We start from the raw sequence: 24,617 nt of genomic DNA on the forward strand, positions 1-24,617 counted from the left end.
ACATTTACTAGATCTAACCTAGCGCGCGTTTTTTCTTAGATACTCGTGCTGAATTTTTTGGTTCGTTCCGCGTAATTGTGCATGCACGGTGGTGAGAAAAGGAGGAGGAAAAATTTTATCAAAGTGAAGGAGAGTTGGGTGAGTTCATGGGTGGGGCCCTCATTTCAGGGCTCCACTGGTTTTAGCTGCCCTGGTGACCTTTTGTATAAGGGCCCGTTGGTCCTAAATGTTATCACTGGTCAGCAGTGCCTCCCACTGCTCAAAAGACGTATTTTCCGTTTGTAGAGTGTTTGGTTGGGCTGCGCATCTCCACGAGATGTGGAAAAGTGTAGGGCGGGCCTGGACCAGGGACAGGTGTCGGAGTATCATGCTGTGTGCATGAGGTGTAATCAATGGAGGTTTGGAAATGTGTTGGTCTGTACCGGCCGCCAAGAGACGGCTTCTGGGGTGTCTAGTTTCAGGTGAGGTGGAGGGAAGTGTCTCCTTTGAAGACACTGAAACTCGAGGCGTTCGTTATACCCAGAAGGTAGAGGGGTAAAAGCGGGCACGGTTTGTGGCCCCGCTCGGTTGATGATGCCTCGAGCTAGAGCATGTGCCTTCTCATTTCGCTCCAGTCCCTCGTGGCCTGATGTCCAGGTGATTTGGTGGGGCTTGGTGAGTGGAGTAGTGCCGATGAGCTGACTGACCTGCTTGGGAACTCGGTCTCTCGGGAAATTTTGCACGCGTTCTTCGAGTCTGTGATCACATGAGCGCTTTGGCCTTCGGACTCGTAACGCCTAATGCAGGCCACGGCGGTGGTCTCCGCAGCCGCTGGTGTTTCGGCTCTTACAGAAGCAGTGAACTGAGATTAAAATAAAAGAAGTGAATAGAAGTGGTGGTCCACTGCCGCCACTGCGTACTTGTCATGGTCCGGAATGCTGCGGCGTCAACATAAACCACGTTCGGGGATCTGGATATAAGCGTCGGCTTATGTAGGTTACTGGCGCTCGTCGTCTGCCTGTGTGAACGTCTTTAAGCATATGTTTCGGTATCGGCGCCAAGCTGATGTATTTTCTGTGTTGTTTTTCTGTAGAGGACTGAGCATCTAGTGCGCGGATGTCTGCAAGTATGCCTACTCGGCGTAGAATAGACCGTCCAGCTTGGGTGGTCTGACGTCTTAGCGTTTGAGATGCACGGATTGCTTCTGTTAGTTCTTTAAAGGTGTTGAAGATTTCTTGTGCGGTCAGACGATCCGTCGACGTGTTTTTATACAGGTTAAGGGCCGTCTTGTGTATCCCCTCTCCCCCCCCCCACCATGATGATGTCAACTTGCCGCTCCTCTCCCTTTGTTAAGCCGCATTGTCAAGCATCGCCAAGGAATGCGAGAAGAAGACACTCTTCGGCTGGTGCAAGCACTGGTTCTTAGCCGAATCACACAAGGACTACCCTTTCAGACGCTAACGAAAGACTAGAAACTCCTCCCGGCGTTACGCGGTGTTTGGTCAGCCAACGGCATACAGCAACCAATAAAGCTTTGAACAGTTTCCATTTAAATTTCGGCTATCCAAATGGAACAAACGCCCTACTCAACAGCTGGTTCACATTAGGAGGTACATCTACCAAAACGTACTCAGGAAGTGCGACCACTTCTATATTTTCAATATAACCATTCCGCTATCTGTACTGGCGAAAAAGTTTAATGCTTGTTAATTATGCGCCGGAAGGTCACAGTAATCATCTCACTTTGTCCCCTACACAGGCCGTATCACTGGTGTGCAGAGGTTAATTTCGCGTTCTCTTGTGTGCGTGATTTTAAGAGATCTCAAAAGCTTATATTTTCACCCCCCTGTATCCCCATGGGTCATGAGGCCTTACGAAACGTGGGTGGCGAGCAAGACGATGGATGATGGCGACGGATAGTGGCGGTTTAGCACAAGTTATCTCTGTCTACTTTGGGCCGAGGGCTGAGCACCATTAGAGAGTAGTAGTGGACGACCACAAACCAAAAGTCACAAAGCTAATACATCCTCTTTTGCGCTGCCGAACATCGGATAAACAGCATCTAATTCTGGAATTAATTTTTTAAGCGCAGAAAGACAGAAAGGAAAAAAAACAACTTCAAAGGACTGATCGCTACCTACCAACTCAGGCTGTTAGTTATAAAAAAGTTCACAGTTAAAAAAAGAAACAAATTGGGCAGCAAAATGATCGATAATGTTTGAAGATTCGCGCTCTTGCTCTTGGAACACCGCAGTTCTGCGCAAATTGAAGACAGATATAGGGAGAGAGATAATAGAAGCTGATGAGATTGAAAAAGCTAGCAACGCGTGCGTCAGCAATCTCTTATTTTCATAAAATTCACTCAAATATCTTGCGCAGCAAAAGAACTGGAACTACGCAATCCGCCTCGCGGGATCATGGTATCTCAGTTGAATTGATAGGTGCGTGTGTTTTTTTTTTCATTTGATTGATATGAGCTGCTCAAGTGGTCTGTCAATCAAGCCTGTCTTCCAAACCTGAGTTGTCAGTTATCACTCTGTCCTATTAGGTTCGCTTTTTTTTCCTGCAGTCTTTCGCTGCTTAAAAACAAACAATTCCAGTTCTGCACCAACCAGCCTGCAGAAACGTCCTCGCAAGCTTCTAATTACTCTACTCTTCATGAAGCTGGGCGCGATATATTTTTCTGTACCTCGGGATTTCTTTGCTTACGTCAAAAATGCTTTATAAGCGCTTTCCCGGTTGCCATTGCTGACGATGTAGGTACGTGCGTATGACAACGTGAAGATTCCGTTATTAAGGCCCGACATTAAGCCCTTCCCATTGGCTGGATTCCGCTCCTTGCCCTCTCATGTGGTATCTCACCAACTAGACCCTCCGCCATATATTTGCTGCGCAGAGAAAAAAAGAATGTTTGCACGCGTGTTTGTGCGCGAGCGCGTTCGTATGTAATGAGATTATTGTGGTGCATCTTTTTTTCCCTTTTTCACAGGCTACTTAGGAGCAAACAACCCTGGCGCGAGGCAGCCTACAATGAAGGCCGCTTTTGAACTGGATGAAGACACTAAACGCATGCTTGAAAGCAACGGGCTTCTCTTCAGCAGAGAACTGCTCATACTGGGTCCTGTCATCGGCGAAGGTATATTCTATTGCTAATTTCGCACTGATAACGCTGCATGTTAGCCAGATAGAACAGAAAAAAACATTTATTGTAGTTGTGTATAATAGACGCATTGGCGTGCATTACGTGCTTGCTTAGCGACCCGTTGTGCTACAAATTGGCTATGAGGAAGCGGGCGATCTCGGGAATAATTTAAACAACCTGCGTTTCCTTACTGTGCGCTGATGTCCATAAGCACATGGTGTTATCGGATGCTCAATAGAGCAACACAACTTGTTTGCTCTACATAGTATAACATTCCTTGTGGCCGGTAATAAAAAGAATTAAGTGTCTAAAGTCAGGTATTTTCATCCAGACCCGAGCCACGATGTTTTCCTTTCAGCGTCTTGCTCTGTACAGTTCTCCTGAACGAACAAACCCGCATGCGACGCAATTTCTGAGCAGTGCTGCCAGTTATAAGTCTTGACGAGTTCAGCTTGGATGTTTGCAGGGGATTAATTGCTAGATCTCTTCACTGTGAATGCTCAAAAATTTCTTCACAGTAACTAAAGTCGCTGCAAATTTTAATCTAGATGTATTGTATTATCTTTCCCTCTGCCGAAAGGTCACTTCGGTTGTGTCTACCGCGGTACCTTGAAGGTGCCAGGCAGAGGCCAAGTCACGGACGTCGCCGTCAAAACTCTCCGCAACAGTACGTAACCCTTCACTTTACCTGCATGACCGTCGCGTAATAAATGGACGTACGTGCTGCAAAAGCTGGCTGCATTCTGATAGAATGTTTCTGACCGAGAACTAGTGGCTTGCCCGTATAAGATTGAAATATGACCTGCGAATTTTAAAGGGCAGTGAAAATTTTCGGTTTTCGTCTAGCATAGAACCATAAATTAATCCAAAGTAAGCATACATAAGAGACAAGATTCAGGTCATCAGTCAGGCGTTATAGAAATGCGCAGAATCGTATGCAGAGGTTCTGGAATAAATATAAAGATGTTGCGCATCAACCATCATCCTTGACAAAAAAGACATCAAATCAAAATCAGGAAGGCTGTCAAGCAAGAAGGCACCATATGTCCGCCACTACTCACCATGTGTTTAGAGGATGTATTCAGAGAACTGCATTCAGGATAGAAGGTATTGCAAAATACTTTATTCAGCGCTGATTTGCTCACGAAATTGTATTTTCTAATTAACTCAGGGGCCGCTCTGAAGAAGGGAAGATCAATAACCAACACAAGCAAATCGATACTGTAGGCGAAAAAAATTTATGTAAAAAAATTCAAAGCAATTATCAGTGTGATTTGAAGAGAGCAACAGTTTACATTAGGCAGTTAAGCATACGAAGCGGTATAAGGGAATGCATTTTTTAGTGCAGGTAGTAGCCGCTGCCCGGACTACGACAGTGAGATGACTAGGAGAATAAGAAAGGAGTGGTGCGCGCTTGGCAGGCACTCTCAGATGATGCTTAGCAGATGATGCTTAGATGATGCTTAGTTTACCAATATCCCCATTGAGGAAAGGAAGTAACAGTTGTATCATACTGGCACAAACCGGCCGACCAGAAAAGTGAAGCCCGACGGGAAGGATTACACATAAGTTGAGGAGAGCGCAGCGAGATATGAAAAGCAAAATGAAAGGTGTATGGACAAGAGACCGGAACAAAGCAGAATGGGTCAGGAACTATACGCACGTTTATAATATCGCAGTCTAAACCAAGTAGAGGAAATGGACCTGGGCAGGGCATTTGACACGAAGGCCATGCACCTATGGTTCCTTAAGACAACGGAGTGGTTCTAGAAGAACAGTGTAGCCTGGGACGTCAGAGGGTCAGGTGGATGGATGCTATTAAGAAAATTGTAGTAATAAGATTACCTCAACTGGCACTGTAGAGGGTAACTTCTAGATGTATTGTAATGGTCTTAGTCCTACAGAGGAAACAATTTGATGATGGCGATGCGTAACAAGCGTTAAACAACAATTATTCATATACTAGTGAATGCATCTCTGCCAAGAAGCCCTACAGCACAATTATCATTACTTGCGGCGCACAACGCCTTTAAAACGTAAAAGCTCCTGACTAACGTTTTCTCACGGTGCCACCAGCCGCTTATTTCTTTCTGCGTCTCAGAATAAAAATAAAACTTTAAAAGAAGTTTAACTTCGTTTTTTTCGGCTCCTGGAGCTATATTACATTCCATCTTACCAAACTCCTCATTCCTCGACGAACACGATAACACTTTTAGAGCGCTTGCCTGACCATGCCGTCATGAGTGTCGTTGGTTTTACATGGTTTTAGTTATGTTAACTCTACACTGAAGATAAAGTCTGACGTGGGGCTTAACTATTAGTGTTTTATGAATGTCGCAATGAAAGCTGATATATATCTGGAATCCAAGTTAAAATTATCGAGTGCATACTTTTAGCGTTTTGTTTCTCGACGCAAGCACGGTCCATTTTAGTTCTGTTGGTCCACGTTTTTCAAAAGCAGGTACAGGCAACAAAGCGTTGTGCAAGCGTTGAATTACGGAATAGAGAGAATGTGCGGCTTCGTCGACAAAGCTGTTCGTTAACAATTGTTAACAACTGTTAACAATCGTTATAGCGCTCGACGCTTTTAGTGCACTGTGTTCTGGTGCATATCAGAGCGCTCGAAAATGCGGGTTGTTTTAGAGTGATGTTGACCGGCCTTACGCACCAGCGTCAGCCGAGATATTCGGGGGCAACCTTCCCCTCCTAAGCACTGCGTGAAGTGAGTAATGTAGACACACTTAAGTACTTTGTTTAGGCATTATAGCCTTGTCACTAAATATACTTACCATGCATACCAGTTGAAGCCACAGGTACTATGTAATAAATTTTACGAAATTAAGTAGAGCTCTCACATTATAAACGTCCGTGCACAATCTTACGAACCGAGCTTGCGAACCGGAAACTCATATTCGACCAGAGGGAGCTCGCGGGCACCTTACCTTACGTGCGAAGTTGTTTCCGGTTTGTTAAGTTTGGCGTTAAAAATAAAAAAATTATTACCTAGCCCGTACCACATAGCTGAGGACAATTGTTGGCTTGGGACTGCTCTAAATGATTGTAAAATAAAGAGCCCCAACCTGCACAGCTCAATACATCGCAGGGTTAATTCAAACAACACATAAAGTAATCCGTTCAAATAAGGAAACCTCGTCTTTTTGTACCAAAAAGCGAAAAATATAAATGAATGTGGGAAAATGCTACAAGTGACAACGAACCCACATGCTAGTGTTCGGGCCTGGATGGAATCCCCTGATCTGCGCTGGGAAACGATGGACGGAATGAATGTGGGAACGGAGTGTGTGTATATTAGGTGAGGGTTATGGAGCTTAACCCAGGGTAGGGGTGTGGACAGCGCGGGCTTTTCGAAATTATCCCGAATGAGTCGACCTCCTTTTCAGGCCTACGCTGAGGACGAGCACCCGATATTAGCCAGACGCGGGACCCTCGCCTTCCAAGCGCACATCCATACCACACAACGTATGCCGGTTTATCCGTCCCTCTGAGACAGGTTACCTTACGAGGGGCGACGACTGACATCCCCGCCCCAAGCCGGTTTGCGCCCTCCTGAACGTCCGCTTGCACTAAGAGGACACAGTTTTCGCGCCACTCGTTTGACACTTCGGCTCATACTCCAAGGTACTCGTTTTCAGCGGGGACCATTCATTATGGCAGCGTCGCACCCGCAGAGTACGCCCCCGAAATAATATGAGAGACGGCTACTTCCAGGACCGGGTCAAGCATAATATTTATTTATCTATTTATTTATTTTTACCTCACAGGCCCTGAAGTGCATTGGGTGAGGGGAGTGTATAAAAAAGGAATATGCAGAAATAATAAACCATAATTTCATTTCATTTCATTTATTAATACCTCCAGGGCCGTTTGGCATTACGGAGCAATACAACGTACGCGGTACAAGGCAACTACACGAAAGGAACACGCAGTTTATACAAAACAGAGTTAAGGTAACATTAAACACGAAACATAAAATAAATCAAAGAGCGAGACACGAATATGCGAAAAGGAGGTAACGAGACGTAACAGAAGCAGTGGTACATTAGAAAACAACGTTAAGAGCAACTGAAACCGTAGCACGACATTTCGTACAATACTAGTGATATAAATGTGTACATAGGTGTTTAAAGCTCTCCAGGAGCCGTGAAAGAGAGTATGATGTCAGGAAGATCATTCCAGAGCTTAATTGCTCTAGATAATGCAGAAGAGTTAAATGACTGGGTTCTGCCATATGTTTGTTTATTTATTAGTACCTCAAAGGCCCACAAGGGGCATTACATGAGGGGTGAGCTAAGATATAATTTTAATTAGATCAGTGATGAATGATTTGAAGGATTCCAGGCGAGGACGGATGAAAGCTTTAGCGGCCAGGTTGTTCAGGTCTCTAGCGGCCTGGGCGAAGACTGATTTCAGGTGCGCAGAAGTGGATGTTCGAGATGAATGAACAGCTTTCTGATGACTGATGCGAAGTGATAGGGGATGTGCAGGGGTGATAACGAAATGTAAGCTTTGTGAATAGCGGAAAAGTGAAGAGCGGAATTTGTGAGAAGCGGAATTTTTCTTCAGGAAATTACCGGATTGCTGGTTCCCGAGCAGAATATTAGTTTTCGAGCAAACTACAACAGTCACCGAAACCAAGGTGCATGGGGAACGTTCTTTTTTTTTTCAAGTGCCAATCAATTGGTTTAAAGAAAATTATTTATAAGGCAGCAGAAAAAACAACCATGTCGCCGGTGGGATCAGAACCCAAGACCTCCGAATATCGCGTTCAGTGCTCTTACCAACTGAGCTACGGCGACGGCTGTCCAATCTGCTGCTCTCGTGGGTATTTACGTTCATTGGGTGTAAGCGAACCTTGAGAGTGTTCACCAGCGCCACCCTCGACCATAGCGGTGGACGTAACACGTCCTGTAATACCGCGAGCGTGAAGTGGAACGTCATCTAACGGCGAGGGCGGAAACTGTGCGAGAGCCCTCTTAAGCTACCTATGGCATCAAGACTGCCAGAACCGAGACACTCGTTAAGCTATTAGCAGATAGGTTAAAGGAAATGAGGGGCCCGTTTGACAAACCTATGAAGGGAGCCAACAGTCACCGAAACCAAGGTGCATAGGGGAATGTTTTTTTTATGTGTTTTGCTTATCAGTGGGATATTATAGTACTTAGATTAATAAATCGCTTAAAGAAAATTACTTATAAAGCAGCAGAAAAAAGCAGCAGTCTCGGTTCTGGCAGTCTTGATGCCATAGGTAGCTTAAGAGGGCTCTCGCACAGTTTCCGCCCTCGCCGTTATATGACGTTCCACGTCAAGCTCGCGGTATTACAGGACGTGCTACGTCCGCCGCTATGGTCGAGGGTGGCTCTGGTGAACAGTCTCAAGGTTCGCTTACACCCAATGAACATAAATACCCACGAAAGCAGCAGATTGAACAGCCGTCGCCGTAGCTCAGTTGGTAAGAGCACCGGACGCGATATTCGGAGGTCGTGGGTTCGGATCCCACTGGCCGCATGGTTGTTTTTTCTGCTGCTTTATAAGTAATTTTCTTTAAGCGATTTATTAATCTAAGTGCTATAATATCCCACTGACAAGCACAACACACAAAAAACATTCCCCTATGCACCTTAGTTTCGGTGACTGTTGGCTGCCTTCATAGGTTTGTCAAATGGGCCCCTCATTTCCTTTAACTTATCTGCTAATATATATATATATATATATATATATATATATATATATATATATATATATATATATATATATATGTTCTTTTTGGCAACGTGGGAAATGTTAGGGGTATGCGAGTTATGTTTTAGATTAAAATGAGTTTAATGGAAGGGCTTGTCGCGTTTCTGTTTCTTGTGTTTCAAGACTCCGAACTTGACTGCAGTTATTTCTGCGCTAATCAATACATCTTGAATCTGCTTTCGTTTGTACCGGACTTCCGCATCATTAAGAAGGACATTTGACGCGCATATCTATCTCTGAGAGATTCAGTCTGCACTATAAATCTACGCCCGAGAGATTTAGTCTGCACTCTAATCAGAGGTTTCGATGCAGTAAGAAGTGGATGTCTCCAAAGCCGAGTTCTCTTCATAGTGTGTTCCATAAGCACGCAGTAGAGAAATCGAAACCGGCATCGCTCTATCTCCATGCTCGAGGCGCTCACAATGATAGGTTAGATGCTGGCAGTTTCATAGAGCGTCGGGAAGGCTTCCCAGTTGTTCCTTACCGCCTACTATACAGAAACAAACTTACTCCAAGCGAAGCAGCCAGCGTATCTCGGCTGAATTCATTTTGACCTTCGCTGTCTGTTTTTATCTGATGCTGCAGACTCCTGTGAAGGCGACATTGACAGCCTGTCATTCCTAGAGGAGGCTCTCATCATGAAGGACTTCCACCACGCCAACGTACTTCCACTCGCAGGGTTGAGCATCGACGACAGAGACGGCCTCATGGTGATGACACCATACATGAAGCACGGAGACCTGCTGTCCTACATACGGGACGAGAATAATGTAAGGCCGCTCTTACTGTCTAATTTTTTTCCTGTTTGGGTTGGGGAATGGGGGCAATCAAGTACCGTCCCGCGAACAAAGCTAATGAACACAAAGGTAGTTTGCGAGTTATATTGCATGCGAAGCTTGTTTTGGCTACCCTATATCGATGCAAGAATATTTTCAGGTAAAATATCACACACTTCAATCTTAGAAGACTCTCACCGCTACAGAAGCTTAAGATTCATACAGCCGTTTTTCTTAGCCATATCGTGCTACGCTACTGCACATGGAAATAATTATTTTTCAACGTGGCCAACAAGTACCGCGCGAGTTCATGACAGATGTCTCTGCGGACATGTACATGGAAATACACTTCAATCATGTCCTGCAGTGGATGTTATCGGCGCTGCTATGGACCAGTCCTCCAAAACTCTCATCCTTATGACACGTACTGAATTATGATACCAGGAATTTCCTTTGGTAAATCAACCTAATTTTAGGCTTACTGCAATGATTTTGCTCTTCTCCAGAACCCAACAGTGAAACTTCTGATAACATTTGGCATCCACGTGGCCCAAGGCATGGACTATTTGGCCGACATGAAGTTCGTGCACAGAGATCTTGCTGCTCGCAACTGCATGTGAGTGGAGACGCATTTGTGAGCGGCTTTGCTGAATGAAGTGTCTCACGTGATGCCCTGCACTCTGGGACTGATTGCAGGGTGAACGAAGATCTTGTGGTGCGTGTCGCCGACTTCGGTCTGTCACGTGATATTTACGAGAAGGACTACTACAGCGGAGATAACAAGAAGACCAAGCTTCCCGTTCGATGGATGGCACCAGAGAGCTTGGAGAAAGGCACCTACACTCATAAGACGGATGTCGTGAGTATTCCTGCCGATGAAGGAGTTCGGTGCACTCCCTAAATTTTTCTTTCTGTCGTGCTGAGAAATTTCGCCGTAAACTCGCGTGGTTCTTTCCGCCAGTGGTCGTACGGTGTGCTGCTTTGGGAGCTCATGACACGTGGCGTGACCCCGTACCCAGACGTGGACAACTGGGACATCGCCAGATTCCTGAGGCAAGGGCGCCGAATGGAGCGACCAGAATTCTGCCCGAAAGAGCTGTTAGTTTTCGTACACCTTTTTTCCTTTCTTTTCAAGCAAGACAATAAATACTTAAGCTCTCCTGCATTTAATCACTCCTCATTCAATGCAGGTACAACCTCATGCTCCAGTGCTGGCAAAAGGACCCAAAAGTGCGGCCCCCTTTCAAGAAGCTCGTCACCGACGTCGCTAACGTGATCGACAAACTGGCCAAGAAAAGAGGAGACAAAAGAGTCAGCGTGAACGTCACTTACGTGAATTGCCTGCCTAGTGACCTTACTTGCACTCCCGAGCAATCAGTTGAACCAGTTTAGGTTTCAGAACAGGTCGTATCTCACGAAGAGATCTCTGAGAACTCTCAGGCACGTCACAGCAGTTTTTCACGAAATGGCCTCTCAAGGAAAGCGTATTCAGTTTCCCAGAACAACTAACAAGGCCCGCTGGCCGCAACGTGGCAATGGTTTTCATGCATCACCCTGTTTCCAAATCAGTTTCCAAATCAGCGCCGAGTTTCCATGTTTTTACGGAACAACCGCATACTCATACTCGATAACCTATTCCATAAGCGTGCTTCAGCGATAAACTGCACATTAACCATGAGTTAAGTAAATAATGCGCCATCTTCAGCTAAATTTACGAGCCTATCGCACCCTTGCCTGAAGTGATACTGAGTTAATTGCACGCGTGGGCTGTAGTCATGATACATTATGAGACTGCCAACAGGTGACTCGAGGGACAGGAGCCCAAACACAGATAGGAATGAGCAAGCACAAAGTAGACATCGTGTCTTCTGGCGTTCTTTAATTTCTACTGGTACCAAAGAGTCATTTCAATAAGTTGTTCGCTGCAAAGCAAGGACAAAAAATGAAGCACTAACGTACACATACGTGTTGTTAGGGCAGTTTGGCAAGTCTCCTAAGCGAAATAGCTCACGCATGTTCTGCTAGTAGTTGCGCAGGCTGTACCGCCCACTGCGGTTTGTGGTGTCTTGCCCTGGGGTTCTTGCTGTATTGGTCATCTGTATTGACTAAAACAAATTCAAACGATGCTTAAAATGCTTTCATTGAAAGTTTTGCGCGTATTTATTTCCAATATTTTCCGATGAAAATAAACAGGTCTTCCAAAAAAAAAAACGAGAAAACCATGGGTTACCCGTGGACATATAAGATTTATCAATGCAAAGAACCGCATGTATCACTCATTTTTACGAACGCGTTGTGAAATACGTTAAAATAATTTAAGAAACTGCTAAAAAATAAACGGTGAACTCAAACGGAAAAAGCAAGCCTATTACGAACACTTGTGTGCTGATGTTGCTTCTCGGCGCTCTTACAAAGTCTGGAAAGTGATAATTTTCTAGGTCGAGAAAGCAAAAAGTGTATGCCAGATTCTCTGACGCTGAATTACGATAAATTAAATGGCAAAGCACTTGCCGACTATTTCAACTATCATTTTGTAAACAGAGCCGCTCCAAAAATGATCTTCCGGATGCATTAGACTTTAGGAGCATCGTTAACGAGACCTTTTTTCTGTACCCAACAGATCAATTCGAAGTACATAGCACTTTTCTGAGCTTTAGCAATAGTACAGCATTAGATATAGATAATTTACAGATTAAACCAGTAAATATATTTTACCACTCATCACTATGGTACTTACACATATTTTTCATCTCATTCTGGGTTCGGGCACTTTTGCTGATGCAATGTAAAAGGCCAAAGTCTCTGTCATCATCAAAGGCGGTGACCGAAACTCAGCCAACAATTATCGACCGATATCAGTGCTTCCAGTTTTTTTAAAGGGCATAGAAAAGATAATTTTTTCTCGCATAAATATGTTCCTCGAACGTAGAAACACTGCCACAAATTCACAGTTTGGTTTCCGTAAAGAGAGATCAACGAAGATTGCTCTATGGACTCTAAAAAAAATTAATGTAAAAAATATTGAAAAACAGATGCAGTATTTATTGATTACAGTAAGACTTGCGACTCCTTCAATCACACATTCTTCTTACTAAGTTTCAGGCTTACGGAACTGGTGGAAACTGCTTAACGCTTCTGAAATCTTACCTGCATGAAAGGCAACAGTGCGTACATATAACGGCTAACAAGTCGTCATTCTTGCCCATTTCATGTGGTGTTCCACAAGGCAGCGTATTAGGTCCTCTTCAATTTATTTTATATGTGAACAATATGGTAAACATAAACAGTACAGTTCAGTTCATTATGTGCGCCGACTACACCACAATGCTGATCGCTGGTTCTAATATTCAACATATGATAATAGCTTGAACAGTTGTCTGCTTGGACAAAGCAAAATCGAATAAAGATGAACCCATTTTAGACAAAAGCTGTTATGCTTCTTTCTAAAAATAAACCAATTTTAGCGAGTGGAGTGATGATGTTAGAAGGTCAGGTAATCGATATTGTCGATCATCATAAAATTCTAGGAGTTCATTAAGCTGGGACATGCACATAAATAACCTTTCCATAAAACTTTCCTCCATCGCTGGTGTAGTATCACGCTGTCGTAGGTTGCTTCCATTATGAGTCATGCTTCAAATATATAATGCCCCCTTTAACTCTCACTTAACTTATTGTTCTTTAGATTGGAGCACAACCACGAGATCTAATTTAAGCAAGCTTGCAGTTATTCAGAAGAAGATTGTCCGTTGCATCGCAAATATTGCACCTATGTCATCTTGTAAAGAATCCTTTTCCTCCCTTGGCATTATTCCCATAGATAACCTATACCACTTTCGTTTATTACAGGCAGCCTGCTACTCCTCCCCACAAATACAAATCACTATAGCTTTGCTGGCGTCTTTAAAACAGCGCATTACAAATTCGACCATAAACACAAGAAACACAAACAAATGGGCAATCCCGCGCTTTCGCATTTCTATAAACACCAGTCCTTGACCCATAACCTTCCTGTTGCGCTCAACAAATGCTATTCTATTCATGAATACAGCGTCAAGCAGCTGCATTCCTATTTTGCTAATATATGATTTCAACTGCTATTTTGTTCTGTTAGCGATATTTCATATTGAACTGCACATTGATGTTATTACTCTTTTGTTGTTGTTTTGCTTTGTGTGAGATCTCTTTTTTTTTATATGCATCATGCATGCTAAATGCTGTGTGTATGCTATAGAAATTGTACAGATCATTTTCATTTGTGAACTTTTTGGGTGAATGTTTATTTATCTCTTTTTTGTAAACTCACGCTACTGCCATGTATTGGGTCTCCTGGGCCTAGTCAAGCTCATAGCGTTTTCCTCAGGAGACCTTTCCAATTTCTGGAAAAAATAAAATATGTGTGTATGTATGTGTGTATGTATGCATATATTACTTGTCCATATCCGCTCTCTGAATAACGTGGTTTAAAGTATGAAATCTTACAGTCTTTAGCATCGTTGATGCTCCTATATGTTTGGATAGTGTTTAATATCTTGATTACTGGCAAGTGCTATCGAATTCAGTGTTCAGTTCGTGGGGAGGCTCTGCAAATCACCATTTTACATATCGAACTTCTTGTCGCTTGAATGGCTCAGGAGGTTGTACATTGCTGTGTTTTGTGAAAACAGTTGTAAAGGCAATGGGAAAAGCTGCGATAAAGGTGTCATTAAGTAATGGAACCAAAGCCACTGTTTTCGGGTCATACCCATTTGCATTTCTCACTTACATTTGTCCACCATGTGATGTCTTTTTATATCAGTAAATAATCCAAATTAATATTACGGTACCTGCGCTAGACAAAACGCTCTAATATAAGCAGGAGGAGGCAAGGCTACTAAGGCATTGCCGAGTTTCGGCGCAGCTGAACTAGCTGTGGCGCCCGAAAGCCAGGCTGGTATATAGTTCAAACCATGACGACAGCTCTGGTGTGGATCTGCATGGCGCAAGTGTGGTGTCGAAGGGGGGCAAGTGACCGAATTTCTCCTCGTCTCAGGAGTTTGTTGAAACTTTATTCGCCAGGCACAAGCCTCGATGTAGAAGGTTGGAGGACAAAAAATCATCTCCGGGCTTGAGATAAAGAAGACAAAAGTGCAGCCTTCAGGAAAAATATGCTCCCCATGGCTCGCCACCAAACATCGTGGGTGGCTGATTTGAGTGGGAGTTGGTCGTCATGGTGAACACTGAGCAGCTGGTCACCACGTTAATAAGAATCTCCGGGGGCTCTAACCGGTGGAGCTGCGAAGGTTGTTTTCGGGACTTACATGGAACTTTGTCAGGGTGCATGAGACTGAGATGAAATATTCGCCGACACAAAGGAGGGCGTGTGGCCTTGGAATATCAATATTTCTGCGTGTTAAACGCGGGGGGTGTTTTGGCAAGTTTCTTTGTATTTCTTAAATATAGACTGCCTTATTCCTACGTTACCTTCGTTTTATATTCGGTTGACGAAGAGGGGCGGCTTATGTGTGCGATTTTCAATAGTACGGCTGATCGCGGAGCTTTATCAGCGTGTGTGCCTTCAGTGATCGGGTGAAGCGAAATATTTTTTTGATAACATTAGGCCTCTCCTCGACTGTGACCGTTCCGTTGCATTCACGCCAGATCTTAACTGTGAGTATGAAGCAAGTTACTGTACTGGGTCTTGCCAGAAATTCGGTGAGAACCATGGATTGTCATCGTAATTCACTGAAAAGCAGTTTTAATCCACGCTCGGCTGTCTTACACTTTTATATAAATCATAACAACCTGCCACACTTGTCCTTGCCGAATCTGAATATCCACTACACTCTTTATTCGACGCGCTATGTTAACCCTATTTAACTACTGCATGTCTTTGCGCGGATCGGTGAATGTGCTTGTCCTAAGCTGCAGCAATAAACGCTTTGAAAGCTGTGTGCTTCCCTGATGTGCGAGGAGCAATTCGAAGAGCGAGTGAGGTAAGCTCTGTATATCATTGATGTCATGTGAGGTCTATTGTTTCCAGCATTGAAGACTTTAAGCGATGTTCGAGGCATAGCCAATAAGATCAATTCGATAAAGTCTCAACCTAAAACAGCTGTCGAAAAGCAGCTGCTCAAGAGCCTTGTACGCAGAGCATTCTACATAGAGGCAACTTTCTCTGCAAAGCAACCTTTAAATGTTTGATGAGCAATGTTTTCGAACGGAAGAATGTTTCAGCCGAGTGGCGTGAGCTTGCTGAACTTACTGCGATGCTATGATTTTTGCAACCAATTTCAGTCAAGTTAATCATGTGACGCTCTGCGAATGACTCTGAACGCGAGTGTCACTCGCTTAAAATGGCAGGTTGGCCGCATGACAAGAGTATTACGATCACAAAAATTTAGAAGCTTCAGCGATTATTTTTTTCTACCTTGAAGAGCAAGCCACGATTCAGCCGCTGCGAAGAAACTGCAGAGCAATCCTTGAGATTGCGTTTAGGCCTTCGGAAGGATTTTCAAAAGAATGAAGATTTCTTGCGCACTGTAATTATCGGCAGTTCCAGTCTTATAAAAAGCACAAATTGGGAATAATTATGATACAGGCACCGGAAATAAAACCTTCCAAATATTAATTCGCTCTTCCGAGAAAATCGATTGTCAATATAATCGTGCGACAATTAAGATCTATTACTCCCCGCCAAGGAAACACCCTCACATATGAAAGAAAAATAGTTAACCCCGTATAAATATTCATTGCTATTATATTCAGATCCATAGACTAAGGTAGTAGAAATGTTGCTCGTATTCTTCGCTTAATTTTTACTTGTCGCGAGCAAAGTGTTTGCGCGGGAAAACACTTGGACATAGCCGAGTACCGATTTTCTTGGCCGACAATGGGGCATCTTTGTGTAGTTCGACCATGTAATTCTTGCTGTTACATCTAAGTGCTGGGCACGTATCCTCAAACTATTTCGCAGTCTTCTGGAGAAAAATTTCCTCACTGCTGCGATGTGGCGGATGAGCAATAGCCTTAAAGTTTATCAGAAATAAAGAATCTATAAACGCCTCTCATGTGCCTTTTGAAACTAATTAACATAGCGAGAAGAAAAAACTGAACTTGATCATGCGGATAGAACGCATAAAATTGCCAGTTCAAACTGCTAATGGCAATGTGTAATACGCAGTCGTCTGCATTGAATTGTATGGACGCCGGTGACCTAGACCGACGGAGGATGTCATGCTCCAGCGTTACACACCCGCTATAAACAATTATTGTATGCATTGTAGCGCAAGAGGTAGACATGTAAATAGGAGCGCACAGAAACCGCGATAAAAAATTCGAGGAATGTCTGCCGTACGCGCTCACGTAAGTACTTCTGGCTAGCAGATGACGCGAGCAGGCGTCCACACCATGGAGGGTTTGCCGCAGCGCCGCGAGGTGGCGACTCTGCTCGATCTCGCGGCCAATCGCCTGTACACATAAATGACGAGGTGATTTCTGCTGTGTAAAGCGGCAGTCCTTTTACAGATATGAAAACCCCTGTTGTTTCAGGCTAGCACTTGGTGTCGCTGCCGAAGAAGCCGCTTGTTTGGGTTTTTCAATGTTATGTTATAGTGTGTGTGGAGTGTTCCCTCATCCCAAAGAGGAGACCACTCTGCCTTGTCTTTATCCTGCTCAGGAAGATAGACCAAATAAGATTAACCAAGATTATTGGAAGCGCATCACTGAGCCACCGATGGCTCAGTTGCTATTCGGCGACTTCTAGAGTAGGAAGTGACTACGCCGCGCAGATAATTTCCCTGCGCGCTTTTTCCCAGCGACACACTGGAAATAAAAAGATCGCAGCGATGCATAGAAATATTTTTTTATATTTGTAACTCGCCCTGATTTACTAGTATTGTCCGGGACGTTCTCTGAGCTTAATATAGAACATTATAAATCGGCAGTTGAAACTATAACACCACTGTAATATATTGACTACTTCACCGCTGGATTAGCGATGACAAATGAGCAATCCTAGAGATTTTAGTGCAGTTATCAATTAGCTCTGACACAGTGTCACGTCGAAAGCACATCTGAAAAGTCGCAGGCGGCTCAAGTGGTGATATAATAACTTCTGTGCACCGTCGTAGAAGCTGGGGGTTTCTTATAACATTAACGGCCAACCGCGCTGGTAAAGGAGCATAAGTAGAGTACTCCTTCCATGTACCTTCAGGTCAGTCCAGTGTCTCTGTGGCAACCACTTTTAGCTTGGAAAAGAGTCAGACACGTGACGACGCGAGGTGAGCACTCTAGGTAAGTGAAGCAACACGCTCGCCCTCTTTCCTACAACGGCACGCCGAGTATGGTGCAGCGCGTGCAGGAGAGCATCGCCTGTGATAAAGATATACAGGATGTTCTTCTTCGTACTGCTGACCACTTTCTTAGACGCTCAGATGTACGTCAAAGGAGTCCCTGCATGTGGATCGTACATAAACGCTAACATGTGCTAATAAGAGGTTTCAAATTAGATGTCATTCTCTGATTAACAGTTTTCATTTTTCTTCTTGCTTTAACTGCTTGCAATATTCTCCAGGAATAGCGGGGAGTCTTAGTTGCGTACAAGCCTTGTTTTTCAAGCTGCTGAATTATCATTGCGATTCTAGATAACAGTTAAAAAATGAATCTCGCGAAACGTGCTCGTACCGAACCAAAGAAGTTAGACAAATGGTGTGGATGACAAAAGCGTTGTCACCTTGAAGTTCAGATATTTTTCTACGAGCTATTGTCATTCTCCATTGTCCCACCCCGAAAGTTAAGTGGGTCATGACATGGTCTACTGCCAAATCAAGCGTTTACGTTGCATGTACTAGCCACGATGCTATTATGCGTACTTCAATAAGAAGTAGAACTCTACGCGCTTTGAGCTAGAAATTGTAAATTGAAGTTATCGGCTCTACGCCGCTCTCCATGGCAGCGACGGCTATTTTGAAGGAGCCTGAGTGACGTCACAGAATGGCAGCGTCGCCTGCTGCAAAAGTGAGTGCGCGCGCACGGCCGGCCCGGAGCAGAGTTTGCGCCTACTCGAGTCCGGCCGCGGCACATTGTGGCGAAGTTACTGAGACAGGGAGAAATTACACAGGAAAGGAAGGACACAGGCCATTGTGGCATTTGTACCTTTCCAGCTTCCCCCTTTCTCCCACCGCACCCTAAGCCTGGACAACGAACAACTCATCCCCTACGCTGACTACCCGCAGTTCAGTCGGTTCAGTCGATCAATCGCGAGCAAGCACGTGCCTTTCAGTTTATGTCGTCAGAAACCGTGAGCGTGCTAGTGTTGCTTGACTTCCACACGGTTCAGGAGAACTTTTAAAAATTCAATTAAAAATCGCTCGCTGCACCAAATGAGTTCATAGTTTGTAAAATTGTTCCGAGATGAATTGCGAACAACATGCAGTAAACGGCTTTAGTCTGAAAAATGGTGTCATGACCCCTTTAAGACGCGGTTCCCTTTTTTGTTTCAGTGGAGGGAAAGACTGTTTGAACATGGGTTTTTTTTTTTACAACCGTGCTTTTTAAACCCTCATCCATTAAAATAATTGCCGCATTGGTCATATCATCACATACTGGCGTATAGGAGATCATACATACGGGTAGGTGTCATGAAATGTTTTATAAGTGCATTAGTTTCACGATTCAGCCTCCGTAGATTTAACGCAGTTATCAAGGGCGAAATCCGCAGTCGTAGTCCCGAGCGCACCCTTTCCACATTTTCACTAAGCGTGGTGAAAACTATTGTGGTAATACCTGTTGACCGCGGCTGCGCTGCTTAAATACAGGGCGTACTAATCTGACCAGATCAGTTAGTCGCATCATGCGATTCAGTTACAGTGACTACCGCGAATGTCTGCGAACATTTGCATATCCATTTCCTTAGAGCCGCTCAAATGATGCCTTTAAGCAGATGTCAAATGTTTATAAAGCAGAGAGTCATTTTACGGCCCCTTCACCACAGCCTCATGTTCTACGCACAGCCCTTCTGCCTTTTCCATGCATCCCAAAAAAAGGTATCTTGCTAAGATCCTTAGGTTCAGGCTGCCATAACCAGGGCCGCTTGATTAGAATAGTGCGACTGATGCTGGATGTTCGCTTAACAGGCGCTGTAGCGAGCGCTTGAGCGCCAGTCAAGCAATGCGGATGGAGCGCAATTACAGCAGCGATACGAATGTGCAACGCCAACGCTGATTAACACGGCACCTCGAAAGCGACAGCGATATGACTGACGAGAGCGCCCCGATTCCAAACAGATATGAGCTAAGACTTTGGCTTCTAGGCCGAGTGTGGTCTGCGGGTCGTCCGTTTCGTGCAGTACACTTCGGAAAGAAAAAGTGCTGCCAGCATTCGCTTCCTGCTTCCAAGTTGGCAATCCTGGTGACGGGGATTTCTTATGGCGCAAGGGCATCTGGGGCCTAAGAGCGCCATGGCACAAGGTATTTTTCTGCTTTCGAGGTGGGGTGAAAGTCGCATTTCCCAGGAATTTCACCCAAAGAAGACGAGCTCCAGGCCAGGAGAAAGCTTGTACCCTTTGTGCCACCGGTGAATACCCGGCGGCACTGGGGGTGGACCCACACCTCACGGATGCGAGGCAGGTGCTCAAACCATTAGGCCACCACTGCGGCAAGTTGGCTACCCTGCGCTGACGGGAACTCGTCTATTATAACACGAGACGCCATTGCCGAGCAGGGCATCCATCACATGCTGCATTAGGAGCCCAGCGTTAAGGCCCACCAGCATACCTTCTCGATTTCTTCCTCCCATTTTTTGTTTATCTTTGTCTTTGAACTGAATTAGAAATATGGTTTGGCTGCGGAAGTGATCGGCGTTGTTGACTACGGTGGACGGGCGTCGCCAATGGTTAGTGAGCACTTAGTGGCCTGGACAATGAAGGGCCCACTCTCTAATCTCATTGCATGAAGGAAGTGTCTAATGAACAGGGCATAGGAACATAGATAAAAGCGCCGCGGAGCTCCAGTGAGGGCGCTCTTTGTGCTTTTCCTCTCTGTGACGCATCGCCGTGGGCGGACTGCGGGGATGAGCCTTTGTGAACGCTCCGTAGTTTCGGTTGCGGCTTCCTGTGTTCAAGTGTTGGGTGATCGGCGAGGCCAACCACTGCAGTCTTCCCTACAAATTCCCAGCGAGCAGCACACCGAGTCACCTGAACCCCTCCCCCCCTCCCCGGATCAATAATTTTATATTCCATAGGCAGAAGGTTAGCACGCCGCCCACACACAGTCCTATGCAGGAGGTGCCGTAACATATAAACCAAGAAGCAGTACAGAGAGAACACAAGAGCGCCAGCGATACAGGTACCTAACGTCAACAAGATAAATATAGCATCTCGATGAAGAAGGATTTGTGCCTGAATAGGAAGCCCTGATGCCAAAAATATATGCACCAAGGCTGTGCCTTATAGGTCTATTGCACACCCGCCATTGCGAACGCCTGCTGACGAAGGCATCAAAATAACGATCACATACAAGATAGAGCGGGTTCGACAGGCACCGCGTGGAAAGTGCACTCAATTTTTACGAAACTTGGGGTTTATCTTATCTGCGAGGAAGCAGTCAACCAAGATAAAAGGCGTCGGAAGGGTCGCTGTCGATCCAAAGGCTGTCGAGGCTGAAGTGCGCCCACTCTGCGCTGAAAACTCGTCGAAGGCGCCGAAAGGACACGACGGTAAGTTTGAAGGTGCGATCATTGCATGTAAATGTTGGTTCCCCACGCCTGACAAGCCTGGCATAATGCAGCTGCTCACGAACTCTCTTAGAGTGCCGTCATAAAAACAAAGGGCTTGAAAGAGGCTGACCTTAGGTATAATCGAAGCTGAGCAGCGCGGCAGTTTCAAGGGGCGTGAAGTAAATGAAGCAAGGCTACAAACGCACGTAAAAGCGGTTGACTGAGTCATAGGTCATGCTTTAATGAACCCCAGTTACTATTGCAGCGTTCGTTCTATCATCTCATTCTCTCCAATTCGTCATTTTGTTTCCCATAGGGGCACGAAATTGAGATCTTTTTTACGTAGATGTCTGTATTTTAGCACCCTGGCGCCTAGCCACGATTTGCATCTTTATTTGAAGTTGCATGTTTCACAATTCCACTATCAAGCCCTCCCCCTCCTTCCCCCTTTCACAGCCAGATTCAAAGGATGCGTGGCTAGCCTACCTGGAAGGAACTCTCTGCATTTAAGTTAACTTTAGCTGCAGAAAAAAAAACATTGCTATGAACACCACTCAGACCCGAGGTCTTTTGCGTGACTCACATTAAACGATGATTGTTGGAATCATTATGGGTGTTTTTTCTCGGCTATTCTATGACATTGCGCAAGAGGTATGCCTTCGCTCTTTTTTTATTACTTCTAGCAATTTTTTTTCGCTAGAAAGCAGCTTTATATGTGCGTGAGCCAGCAGGTGGGCGATTAGGTTTTGACAAGAAGGCATGATGCGTCTGCTTGCGATAGAACCATGCCTTTTGCGCGTAGGCAGGTTTTGTAATGTCTGCCCTCATGCACAGTCAATGCATATACAAACATGGCTTTAGTATGTATTCCGTGGATGCGCCATGTTACAATATTTTAACACTGTGATGTCGGATATTCAATAGATCAGTGACGTGGTGCACGATCTTTCAGCTTTTTTTGTGTGATACACTTTTTTAAAACATTAACCTCCGTAAGGTAGGAATGATTGTTGTATTTATCTATTTTTTTGTCTTATTTATTTTTCAGGAGTGGTGACTAACGCTAAGGTGCGAGTTTGTATTCTTTTTCACAGGAATAATTTATTTTGGGGCAACACGGGCTGCACTTTAACGGCATTCCACCATTAAATTGTATTTAGCAGAGCGTCATACGGAAGCACCGCATATATCCCAGTATTCTCTTTAGCGTTTCCATTTAAAAGTGGCTCCGCCTCTAAAATTTTGCACCGGATTAAACCACGTCGACAGCTACAGCTCTTTAGCTCTATCAGTAGCACTAATGCACTATGCACGCAGCAAAAAACGACATCAAACTACCCTAGTTTCGCATTATGAAAAATAAAGCGTTTTTTTGTGAATAAAAAAAGCATTCACCGCGTATATGACAGCGGATATCTTCGTAGTGAAATCGACACTCTCAAAAATGTGCCTTCCGCGACCACAAGCTCTAGCCTGCTCTGAAATTGATGCCACTGTGTTTTTTACTGATCAAAGGAAGAGATGGGTATGCGGCACGAATAGCGTTGCTACGTATTGGCAGCAACAAAACGGTGAAAAATCTGCGTCTTATTGACATTCTCAAATGCCGCAATTGCGGGCACGCATTGCACTGTTCACGGAGCCTTGTCACTTCCCTTACACACGGAGACTGCTTTCAGCTCCAGGCATCTGGAGGCTGTCTAAGTTCTATTTTTACGAAGTTCAGTGGCAAATTCGACTTGAATATTTTATCAACTCCACAGCGCTCGCCGAAGCTCGCAGTGAGAGAGGAATGAAAGATGAGAAAACACTGTCCGCAGATTGCACTCAGTAATCGTGGAAAGTGAAGATCGTCATATAGAACGGGATGCAGTTTTCTGCTATCTGTATCATCCATATAATGTTATGGCCCTTTTGACTAACATAACCTTTCTTCCAGGAGCTGGCGTGGCGTCCTCGGGCGTCTTCGGCAGATTATGATGTGGTGGCGTGGTACGCTGAATAGCCATCACAGGCACTACCAGTGGAACTTGATACTGCTGCTAGCCATACTGTTGCGAGCGTTGACGCTTCTAGCCGCTGTGCCCTCTGAAGATGCCGTTGTGATCAGGACCTTTCAGCCTACAGAAGAGCCTGTGCAAAATATCTTGTACATCACTCCTAGTGGTAGCAAGCGAAGCCTTCTCGTTGTGGGTGCGAGAAACGCTCTTTACATGCTGTCGCCGAAAGATTTCTCGATAAAAGCCATTCATAGAACGGGTCCCAGAAACGACAGTGTTCTATGTCCACCGTACCCTGAGGACTGCGATCGCGATTTCAACAGGACGATAACGGACAACGACAACCAAGTTCTTCTTTGGCCAAAATGTTTCTCCCTTGTTCTGGCTTGCGGAAATATATGGCAAGGCAAGTGCGAATTTCATTACATCGCAGGTAGCGCTTATTTTCCATTGAACACGTCTTATTCGAAATCCGATTACTTTGCTTCGAATATTGGTAGCATCGCTTTTTTCGGCACTGGCCTCAATGAAGGTGTCCTTTTTTCTGCGTCAACCTACGACGGTCGGCCTCCTGAATACCACCCACACGACGTGTCCGCCAGGGTTCTGCGTCCTTGGGCCAATTCATCCTCATTCCTTCATACGCCTAATGGAACGCCGTTCGTGAACGCGGTGAAGCGTTTATATGCGCCCGGGCGTATAACCTATGTGTACGGTTTCAGTCACAAAGGATTTGCCTATTTCGTCACTGTGCACTCGGAGAGCACGCCCCTGGACGTCGTCAGGACACGGCTGGCTCGTGTTTGCGAGAGTGATATGTCCTTCCGCACTTACATGGAGGTGCCCATTCAGTGCGCCGATGAAGAAGGGACATTTTACTTTAAAGCAACAAGCGCCTTTTTCGGGCCCTCAAATGTGGACAGCTACCCTGGCAGCAAAATCCTCGCGGTTGGTTTCTCCACACACACCAAGAAGGGAACAAAAGTGAGCAGCTTGAGCCAAGATTCAGTGTTGTGCTTTTTCGAAATGGACAGCGTTGAGCATGCTTTCACCGAGGCTCTCAAGGAATGCAACGAGGGGAAGAGAAGTGCCCGCTTGTCGCCCACCTATCACGAGAACCAGGACGATCTCAATTGCAAGCCGCACGTAAGGAAACATGACCTTCACTGCCTCCCTTACTCAGACAGACATTGTGCTGTTGCGCAGCTGCGTTACACGTAGCGTAACATTCAGCTGGCTGCTGCAATTCCACAAGAAAAACAAGTG

General features: G+C 45.0%; 2 protein-coding genes across 3 annotated transcripts in view; both read left to right on the top strand.

The window, feature by feature from the left end:
* Positions 1 to 11,208, top strand: part of LOC144099231 (hepatocyte growth factor receptor-like) — a 38,272-nt gene extending 27,064 nt beyond the window's left edge. For both annotated transcript variants that reach the window (XM_077632380.1, XM_077632381.1), the window contains exons 13-19: positions 2,969 to 3,115; positions 3,702 to 3,788; positions 9,467 to 9,651; positions 10,164 to 10,273; positions 10,354 to 10,516; positions 10,619 to 10,755; positions 10,848 to 11,208. In XM_077632380.1, coding sequence (XP_077488506.1) covers positions 2,969 to 3,115; positions 3,702 to 3,788; positions 9,467 to 9,651; positions 10,164 to 10,273; positions 10,354 to 10,516; positions 10,619 to 10,755; positions 10,848 to 11,049 — 1,031 coding nt within the window. In that variant the 3' untranslated portion in view covers positions 11,050 to 11,208. The remainder of the gene's footprint in view (positions 1 to 2,968; positions 3,116 to 3,701; positions 3,789 to 9,466; positions 9,652 to 10,163; positions 10,274 to 10,353; positions 10,517 to 10,618; positions 10,756 to 10,847) is intronic.
* Positions 11,209 to 19,943: 8,735 nt separating this feature from the next.
* The window catches only part of LOC144097736 (hepatocyte growth factor receptor-like), a 45,217-nt gene continuing 40,543 nt past the window's right edge, over positions 19,944 to 24,617 (top strand). The window contains exons 1-2 of the mRNA XM_077630374.1: positions 19,944 to 21,351; positions 23,291 to 24,497. Coding sequence (XP_077486500.1) covers positions 23,328 to 24,497 — 1,170 coding nt within the window. The 5' untranslated portion in view covers positions 19,944 to 21,351; positions 23,291 to 23,327. The remainder of the gene's footprint in view (positions 21,352 to 23,290; positions 24,498 to 24,617) is intronic.

This window comes from Amblyomma americanum, chromosome 7 (genome assembly GCF_052857255.1).
Source record: "Amblyomma americanum isolate KBUSLIRL-KWMA chromosome 7, ASM5285725v1, whole genome shotgun sequence".
NCBI classification, from domain to species: domain Eukaryota; kingdom Metazoa; phylum Arthropoda; class Arachnida; order Ixodida; family Ixodidae; genus Amblyomma; species Amblyomma americanum.